The sequence below is a fragment of the Chaetodon auriga genome, chromosome 24 (genome assembly GCF_051107435.1).
Source record: "Chaetodon auriga isolate fChaAug3 chromosome 24, fChaAug3.hap1, whole genome shotgun sequence".
Classification (NCBI taxonomy): domain Eukaryota; kingdom Metazoa; phylum Chordata; class Actinopteri; order Chaetodontiformes; family Chaetodontidae; genus Chaetodon; species Chaetodon auriga.
In genome coordinates this window covers 15,086,430-15,095,943 of record NC_135097.1, presented here as the reverse complement: position 1 = coordinate 15,095,943, position 9,514 = coordinate 15,086,430, and the positions used below count along the sequence as shown (strand labels likewise).

Below are 9,514 nucleotides of genomic sequence, written 5' to 3'. Positions count from 1 at the left end.
AAAGGAACACAAGCCTCAACATGAGCAACTAAAATATTAAATACTACGACGCTGTAAAGCTGTGATGCACTCAAAACCGAAAGACAGTGGAAAAGTCCCTTTACCTGAGAAAGGATCCGGTGTTAAGAAGAAGACAACCCATAGTATGTTCAGGAGAGCCACAGTGACCTGGACAGTCCACTGCATGTTTCTGTCTGCTGGTCGGCTGTCACACTACAGAGATCAAATAGCTTCATCTGTGTGTTTGAAGGTGTCATCATCATTTAACCACAGAAACCAACAGCAGGCAGGATGTGTAATTTGCTCTCATATGCATATAGTCAGATGCAGCTTAATTTTCACCCTTTTTTTTTCTCCAGTTCGAACAAAACTCATGAGAGTACAGCAGGCGAGGGCTGGAATGCAGACTGGACGTGAAAAGTCATTCTGGTCTCTTTGCCACATATAAACACTCCAGCCGATGGCCTTAACCAGCAGCCTTTGCCCAGTTTCCAGATGCAGACAGAGAGAGCGAGATGATTTCAGTGGTTTATTGATACATGAAGGCAGGCAGGTGTTGTGGGTAGGCACAGGTCCAGTTTAGCATTAAGCTAACAGAAGCATGAACACAGAAACAGCTCTGATGATCTGACAGAGTTGGAGCAGGGATGAGCCGGGTTAAGCAGTTGATGTGTGATCAGAGCTGTCAGAGCTTCGTCTCTGTGCAAACACTGCAAATCAACACAAACCATACAATGTTCAGGAGAGCCTGGACAGTCCGCTGCAGGCTTCCATCTGCTGACAGAAGTTCACCGTCTGCACTTCAAACGTATCACAGAGCACGAGTCGACAGACGGCCTGTGATAGATATGAGTGCAGGATTCATCACCGCATTGTGTGTTTCACAGTCTTACACGTGGTTATTTACTTTGAGGTTGTGTTTGAAAACTCAATGGGACCACAGCATGAAGGCTTACCTTCGTCCAACTTTAATGAAAACTGATGACAATACCACAGATATATATCTTTATATTCACTGTATTTATCATTTCAAATCCCGTGTAATGTCCCTCTTTGCACTGAATTTCTTGATTTAGCTGTAAACTACCCACTGAAGCAGCATATCCTCATTTTTGGAATTTCACTGGCTGCACAAAGCAGCAGTCATCTGCCCAATCAGTTGCAACTGGCTCGAGGAGAATGAGGCACCTCGGTTCAGCGTGGACTCTCCTCGGCTGTTCTCATCCATACAGAGGAAATAGAAGATCCTAATTGGCCAAGTGAGGGGGAAGCTGTTCAGGAAGGAGTGCAGCAGCTATCTTGAGATCGTGACTGCTTACCAGAATGGGGAATATTAGCATGTCTGGCGGCTAATTTGATGTGATGATCATGCTGGTGTGAAGGAATTTTTGAAGAAATATTATGGAAGGCTTTCATATTAATACTAAAACCTTTGCTATGTTAAATATGACAGATACACATCCTAGAGTGTACAAGCTGATTAAAAATGTTTAAAAAGAACGAGGCTTGCTACAGGTTGATACAGGGTGCCCTTGCCTGGTGAAGTATTTTGGGTTCAGATCAGTTCAGATCACCCATGTTCGGTCCCCCACACGCTGGGTGTTTGGTTCCTTGTAGGTAGAGATGGTTTAAGGCCCCTCCAGAAACCAGTGATGTTCTCCTCCAACTGATCCTCCATCGTCCCCCTGTAGCTTTCCCCTCCCTGATTCTCCTCCTCAGCTCTGTCTGCACATCTTTCAGCTCTTTGCGCCCCGCTCCCCTAAATTGGATTCATCCTCTTTTGAAAAAACTATTTCAACAATGTCGTCCAATGGTAACTTTGTAATCTGGTACTAATTAAATGCAATTAAATAGAAAAATGTCAAATTTAGAAGAATAAAGAGAATAAAGTGGGACACTTTTTATTTCTGTTTTTTTAAACTAGGCAAGACTTGCTTGTATAAGGTGAAACTCAATAGATTAGTTTGGCAGCTTGGAAGGAACTGAGAAGAGACAAAGCAACGTTTTCACACTTTATTCTTATGAGCTCAATACTGTATGATATGTTGACTAATACAAAGCATCCAAAAGAAAAGACAAGAACAAGAGAAGTCCGTCAGAGTGGCAGTGGAAGCTCAACACGACTAAATACTGTAACAGATCTGCACGCTAATATCAAATTCATGAGCGTATTGGAAGATGCCTTTCATGGTATGTGACTGGATGAAGCCACAGAAGCCTCAGTGACTTTCAGGAGCGGTTGGTTTAAAAGGATTTGTTGACTCGTCAATGCTTTTCATGATGTTATCAACCCAGGAGAGATTCGGATCCGCACAGATCTGTCGAGACTTTAGCGTAACCAGACTGAAAGAAAGAGGTGAAAATGTTTAAATCGTTATAATGGTCTCTCTTTTTTTTTTTTTTTAATATTTCTTTTTAAGAAAATAATAAAAAGGAAGTAGAATGAAGGAAATGGGCACAAAAATGAAGATTTAATGAATTAGCAGAAGTTAGAAAAAAAAAAAAAACTAAGTCTATGCATTATACTGTTTATCTAACTGCCATCGAGGACCTCCAGCGCAAGCAGTGTCTAAGAAGGGCACACAGCATCAGCAGTGGCAGCTCCCACACCAACCATGGAGTGTTTGCCCCCTGCACCGGCCGGCACAGGAAAAGCTTCTTCCTCAGAGCTGGTACCCTTGTGGGATATTTGACTATTTGCGCTTCTGGTTAGATGCTAAACTGCATTGCGTTTTCTCTGTGTTGCACTCTGACATTGACAATAAAGTTGAATCTAATCTACTCTAATGAGACTTTAATGTGATGATAAAATATGTAGCATGCAGCATGTGTGAATGTGCACAATGTCCATAATACTCATTGTACTTATTTAGGTTATTAGACATAGCTCAGTGTTCAGCACTTACATGACTGCAGTCTTCAGGCAGCGGGCGTCGGTCAGGTAATACGACTTGATGAGGTTTTTGTTCAACCTCCTCGGGTAGAGTTTGAAGCAGCAGTCGTCAGGACCGACTGACTCTGAAGAAAAGACCATGAAGTAACGCACCGTCAGAGAAGTCCAACACAAAAGAGGAAGAAGGGATAAAATGTGAGGTTCTCTTACTGCTGCAGATCACAGGTAAACAGTTTTATCTCTCCTCTGAGTCCAACAAGCCAGTAAAACAGATCCTCATCACTGCCTCTGGGCTACTTTCAGCCAGTGTCAGTGGCAAATATCAAACAAGCATCAACGCACGCTCTGTGATTTTATCTGTCAGCACAGACTGACTCCTTCTAACTCGCTCTCATCAGCACGTGACACTCAACAGTGTCTTTGTTGGTATAATAAAAATCTTCAGGATTGTAATTTATAATAAAGGACAAGTAGAATTCTGTTTAAACATTTGAGACAGAGACTTAAACATCATTTTGAGGACTCCTACTTTGGCCTATTATTCTTCTTCGATCCTGATTATCTTTTTGCTGGACGGTAGTTCTTGGATGATGGGGTGCTCTATAAAGAGGAGCTGCTGAGGTGTTCTTAGCAACCAACCCAGAGGCTGCACTGGTCAGTTCAGGTACGGGAGGAAGACTCACTGCAGCTGTCTCTTCCCAGTCTCTAATATATGGAAGTACAAAATACACATCAGTTAGGACCAGATTATAAAACAGCACATTATTCTGGGATCAATATTAACAAACATCCAGAACTTACGTAGTCAGTGGAGTGGTGGCAGAGAAGTTGAGCTCTGCATCCATACACACCTCCATGTCGGGAAACGTCATGCTAGTCAAACACAGGTAAAACATGGGAGCAAAAACAGAAAGATTTGATCTGTTACTGCAGCTGGAGGTATTATGCTACATATGATACTGCTGCCACTATTACTTGTGCTGTTACTAGCTTTAACAGTTGCAAATGCTACCATTGCTACCAATAATGCTCTTAACATTATCACCAAATAAAATACAGCTTTTAAACCAAAGCACAAACAAACTGCTGACTTACATCATCATGGGCTCACATCCTGGAGCAGGAGGTCTGAACTCTCTATGTGAGGAGGACCAGTCTGTTGGTAGAATATTTGTATAGTTGCACTGACAGTCATGCTGAATGTTGGTCTTGATGGAGTGAACTTCATGCGCTGTGGAGTTGCTCTCTTGGTTCACTGTGAACAGATAATAATTAAAAAAAAAGTTAGTTAGCAATGATTCACACGTCTTTTTCATGTTGAACTGAATACAGTACATAAACCAGATGTTTAATCTTAAAACTTTATCAAAAACATAATAACATTCTGTTTCGTTTCACACAGCGTCTCAACTTTTTTGGAATCTAAACACGACAATGCTGAATGCAGCTGACACCAAAAGGCTGATGAATGATGGAAAGCAAAAATATGATGTTGGTTAAGTTCGAGATTGTATCATAAGTGCATCAACATGTAATGCTGAGAATGTATTACGCTTTATAGAGTGCATTAATAGTTGACATGTGCAGAGCAATGTTTATCTCTTACAGTAAAAGGCTCTTAAAAGGAGACATATATCCAGTGGGGAAAATAAGTATTGAATGCGCCAACATTTTTGTTAGTAAATATATATTTTTTAACAACTCAAGTAATCCACAAATACAAAGAAATTGAAACAAATAAGTCCATAAATTAAGTTGTGTGAAATAAAGTGGGATGACACAGGCAAAAAGTATTGAACACATGAAGAAGAGGAGGCACAAAAAGGCACGGAAAGCCAAGAAACCAGCTGAAGTCTGTCAGTATTTAGAATGCAATCCAGCCCCCTATCAATGCAAATGAAAATCAGCTGGTTCAGTGGTGCTGGCAGACTTCATATAATCGAAGGACAAATGAATGGAGACATGTACAGAAACATCCTTGATAATAATGTGCTGCCATCCACCATAGTGATGGGAATTCCGGCTCTTTTAAGAGAGCTGGTTCTCACGGCTTAAATTTATTTATTACCAAAATAATGTAAAATTATGTGTAAAATTAATTACTAATGTGCAAAACATACTTTATATCAAATTTTACTGCATTTCCTGCAGTCAATCATTTTCTCACCTTTCCAGCATTTTGTCTGTCGCGGCTCTGTGTGTGTGTGTGTGTGTGTGCGTGTGTGTGTGTGTGTGTGTGTGTGTGTGCTGTGTCTGTAACCCCTGCTCCTCCCCCTCCTGCTCAGTGCGTACACACAGAAGCCACCACACATCATGTAGTTGACCAATCATGGGCGGCTTGAACGGAAAAAAAGTCAAGAAAAAAAAAAAAAAACCCAAAGTGGCTCCTACTCCGGCTCCCAGGCAGGAGCCGGCTCCGATCGTTCACTTCAAAGAGCCGTTTCGTTCGCGACCGACACATCACTAATTCACCAGGATGCTGAGGCTGAAGCGAAGGTGGACATTTCAGCAAGACAATGATCCCAAAACACAGCCAATGAAACTCTCAGTTGGTTTCAGAGAAAGAAAGTAAAGCTGTTAGAGAGGCCCCCCAGTTAATGACCCGACTTAAATCCACTGAACTAAAGATCAGAGTTCATAGAAGAGACCCCCGGAACCTTCACGATTTGAAGAGAACTACTAACAGACCTCTGCTGGAGGATCTTTGACTATATTTATGTTCAGTAAGTCACTGCTTGCTGTAAAAAGAATGATTCAGTTTTAACATAAATTGCTCGCTGGAGGGGTCGTGACCTATGATGATGGCGTTTAACTGAGGAAAGTTTGGAGAAAGACAGTTTTTAACATCTTACCTCCAGCTGCTGTGTCGATGCTGTTGGCTTTATTAGTGGTGATGGTGACTGAAGGTGGAGTTGACGTCCGGTTCATGTGAGATTCGGGCTCAACACAAAACTCTTGAAACGGCGTCTCCTCTTCAGAGCTGCGAGCGCTTCTTCTCTGCACGGACACTGAAAAGGAACACAGGCCTCAACATGAGCAACTAAAATATTAAATACTACGACGCTGTAAAGCTGTGATGCACTCAAAACCGAAAGACAGTGGAAAAGTCCCTTTACCTGAGAAAGGATCCGGTGTTAAGAAGAAGACAACCCATAGTATGTTCAGGAGAGCCACAGTGACCTGGACAGTCCACTGCATGTTTCTGTCTGCTGGTCGACTGTCACACTACAGAGATCAAATAGCTTCATCTGTGTATTTTGAGATATCACCATCATTTAACCACAGAAACCAACAGTACAAGCAGGATGTGTGATTTGCTCTCATATGCACAGAGGATATACTGTGGTCAGATGCAGCTTAATTTTCACCCTTTGTTTTTTCTCCAGTTCGAACAAAACTCATGAGAGTACAGCAGGCGAGGGCTGGAATGCAGACTGGATGTGAAATTTCATTCTGGTCTCTTTGCCACATATAAACACTCCAGCCAATGACAGAGAGCAGGATAATATCAGTGGTTTATTGATCCATGAGGGCAGGCAGGTGTTGTGGGTAGGCACAGGTCCAGTTTAGCATTAAGCTAACAGAACCGTAAACACAGAAACAGCTCTGATGATCTGACAGAGTAGGAGCAGGTATGAGCTGATTAAGTATCTGATGTAAATGAGACGCAGGTAAGGAGGTGAGTGGAGAAGGCCAGACCACTGTGTGGAGGATGTGTAGATGGGTGGAGCAGTCAGGTAATGGGGGCACAAGATGCATGTGAATCATATCAAATACAGACTGGAACCTAAAGCATAACATTTTCATTGTCATTTTTAGTACATTATCTGCGGTTCTATACATTTTTTTTATTTTTTTTTTTTTTACCACCACTTTGATGTGCATTAGCTTTTACTTACTCAATGGCCTCCATAGGACACACAGCTCTCCTCATCAGAGCTGTCAGAGCTTCTTCTCTGTGCAAACACTGCAAATCAACACAAACCATACAATGTTCAGGAGAGCCACGGTGATCTGGACAGTCCGCTGCAGGCTTCTATCTGCTGACAGAAGTTCACCGTCTGCACTTCAAACGCATCACAGAGCACGAGTCGACAGACGGCCTGTGATAGATATGAGTGCAGGATTCATCACCGCATTGTGTGTTTCACAGTCTTACACGTGGTTATTTACTTTCAGGTTGCGTTTGAAAACACAATGGAACCACAGCATGAAGGCTTACCTTCGTCCAACTTTAATGAAAACTGATGACAATACCATAGAAATATATCTTTATATTTACTGTATTTATCATTTCAAATCCTGCGTAATGTCCCTCTTTGCACTGAATTTCTTGATTTAGCTGTAAACTACCCACTGAAGCAGCATATCCTCATTTTTGGAATTTCACTGGCTGCACAAAGCAGCAGTCATCTGCCCAATCAGTTGCAACTGGCTTGAGGAGAATGAGGCACCTCGGTTCAGCGTGGACTCTCCTCGGCTGTTCTCGTCCGTACAGAGGAAATAGAGGATCCTAATTGGCCAAGTGAGGGGGAAGCTGTTCAGGAAGGAGTGCAGCAGCTATCTTGAGATCATGTCTGCTTACTAGAATGGAGAATATTAGCATGTCTGGCGAAGTATATTGGGTTCAGATCACCCACGTTTGGTCCCCCACAGGCTGGATGTTGGGTTCCTTGTAGGTAGAGATGTTTTAAGGCCCCTCCAGAAACCAGTGATGTTCTCCTCCAACTGATCCTCCATCGTCCCCCTGTAGCTTTCCCCTCCCTGATTCTCCTCCTCAGCTCTGTCTGCACATCTTTCAGCTCTTTGCTCCCCGCTCCCCTAAATTGGATTCATCCTCTTTTGAAAAAACAATTTCAACAATGTCGTCCGATGGTAACTTTGTAATCTGGTACTAATTAAATGCAATTAAATAGAAAAATGTCAAATTTGTCCGCAGGTATGAGTACAATTAGTCAGATGGAGAATAAAGTGGGACAGTTTTTATTTCTGTTTTTTTAAAACTAGGCAAGACTTGCTTGTATAAGGTGAAACTCAATAGATTAGTTTGGCAGCTTGGAAGGAACTGAGAAGAGACAAAGCAACGTTTTCACACTTTATTCTTATGAGCTCAATACTGTATGATATGTTGACTAATACAAAGCATCCAAAAGAAAAGACAAGAACAAGAGAAGTCTGTCAGAGTGGCAGTGGAAGCTCAACACGACTAAATACTGTAACAGATCTGCACGCTAATATCAAATTCATGAGCGTATTGGAAGATGCCTTTCATGGTATGTGACTGGATGAAGCCACAGAAGCCTCAGTGACTTTCAGAGCTTTCGGAGCGGTTGGTTTAAAAGGATTTGTCGTCCACGCTTTTCATGATGTTATCAACCCAGGAGAGATTCGGATCCGCACAGATGTGACGAGACTTCAGCGTAACCAGACTGAAAGAAAGAGGTGAAAATGTTTAAATCGTTATAATGGTCTCTTTTGGGGATTTTTTTTTTTTTTTTAAATAATAAAACAAGGAAGTAGAATGTAGGAAATGGGCACCAAAATGAAGATTTAATGAATTATCAGAAATTTAAAAAAAAAAAAATCTAAATGTATGCATTATGCTGTTTATCTGATTAGAGTTTAATGTGATGATAGAATACGTAGCATGCAGCAGGATGTGTGAATGTGCACAATGTCCATAAAACTCATTGCACTTATTTAGGTTATTAAACACAACTCAGTTTTCAGCACTTACATGACTGCAGTCTTCGGGCAGCGGTCATCGGTCAGGTAATACGACTTGATGAGGTTTTTGTTCATCCTCCTCGGGTAGAGTTTGAAGCAGCAGTCGTCAGGACCGACTGAATCTGAAGAAAAGACCATGAAGTAACGCACCGTCAGAGAAGTCCAACACAAAAGAAGAGGAAGGGATAAAATGTGAGGTTCTCTTACTGCTGCAGATCACTGAAGACAGCAGCGCAGCTCCCAAGATGCACAGCAGGAGGATGTGACTGGTCCTCATGATGCCTGGATTCTTCTGGATGAGACGGTGGAGATGAACAACGCGACCGCTCTTCACCTGCAGTGAGGGGCTTCTAAACAAAACGTCAGGCGCCGCTACATTTATCGAGATCGACAATGTTCAAAGGAGAAAAAAAAAAAAGAAAGGTGACACTGGTGTGTCAGAGGGAGGGAGTTTGTGGTTTGGAGGGGACTTAGAGCTGTATGCGACTGAAACTTTCCACTCAGGTTCTTGAAAAGGTTGAGGTAGACTGCAGAGGAAATGCAGCTGCGGTTAGTTCAGAGATGCAGCTCAAAGCATGAGGGTGAAGCATTTGTTCACAATATTTCTCATTAGAAAAGAAACGGACAGACTTAATATGACAGTCAAATGACAATGGGGATGGGTTTTTTTGTTTTTGTTTTGGGTTTTTTTTTTGCATTAGTGGTCCATTTTTGGTTTAGTTTTCAGTTTTCATGTGCTAGTAAATGGACTGTTGTGACCCATACAGACAAGTAAACAAGGTTTTGAGTGAATCTGATGTGATGCATGAACTTTTAGCATTAATCGCGGCGAGCAAAGGTGTAGATAAAATGTTTTGCATGACAGAATAACATCACATTGGAAGAAATTGGTGA

The 9,514-nt window shown here is 41.9% G+C and overlaps 1 protein-coding gene across 1 annotated transcript; it reads right to left on the bottom strand.

Moving 5' to 3' along the window:
• Nucleotides 1–7,975: 7,975 nt before the first annotated feature.
• ccl36.1 (chemokine (C-C motif) ligand 36, duplicate 1) lies at nucleotides 7,976–8,998 on the bottom strand. Its single transcript, XM_076724793.1, has 3 exons — nucleotides 8,828–8,998; nucleotides 8,631–8,742; nucleotides 7,976–8,322 (listed from the first exon to the last, which is right to left on the bottom strand). The coding sequence occupies exons 1-3, from the start codon at nucleotides 8,895–8,897 to the stop codon at nucleotides 8,229–8,231; spliced, it is 276 nt and encodes a 91-aa protein (XP_076580908.1). The 5' UTR covers nucleotides 8,898–8,998; the 3' UTR covers nucleotides 7,976–8,228.
• Nucleotides 8,999–9,514: the final 516 nt, after the last annotated feature.

Bases quoted from the DNA above. Each gene is read 5' to 3' on its own strand.
- ccl36.1 (XM_076724793.1), bottom strand. From the start codon at position 8,897: ATGAGGACCAGTCACATCCTCCTGCTGTGCATCTTGGGAGCTGCGCTG. The intron at 8,743-8,827 runs GTAAGAGAACCT...TCTTTTCTTCAG, and splicing joins GTCTTCAGTGATCTGCAGCA to ATTCAGTCGGTCCTGACGAC. The intron at 8,323-8,630 runs GTAAGTGCTGAA...TCTTTCTTTCAG, and splicing joins TGCCCGAAGACTGCAGTCAT to TCTGGTTACGCTGAAGTCTC.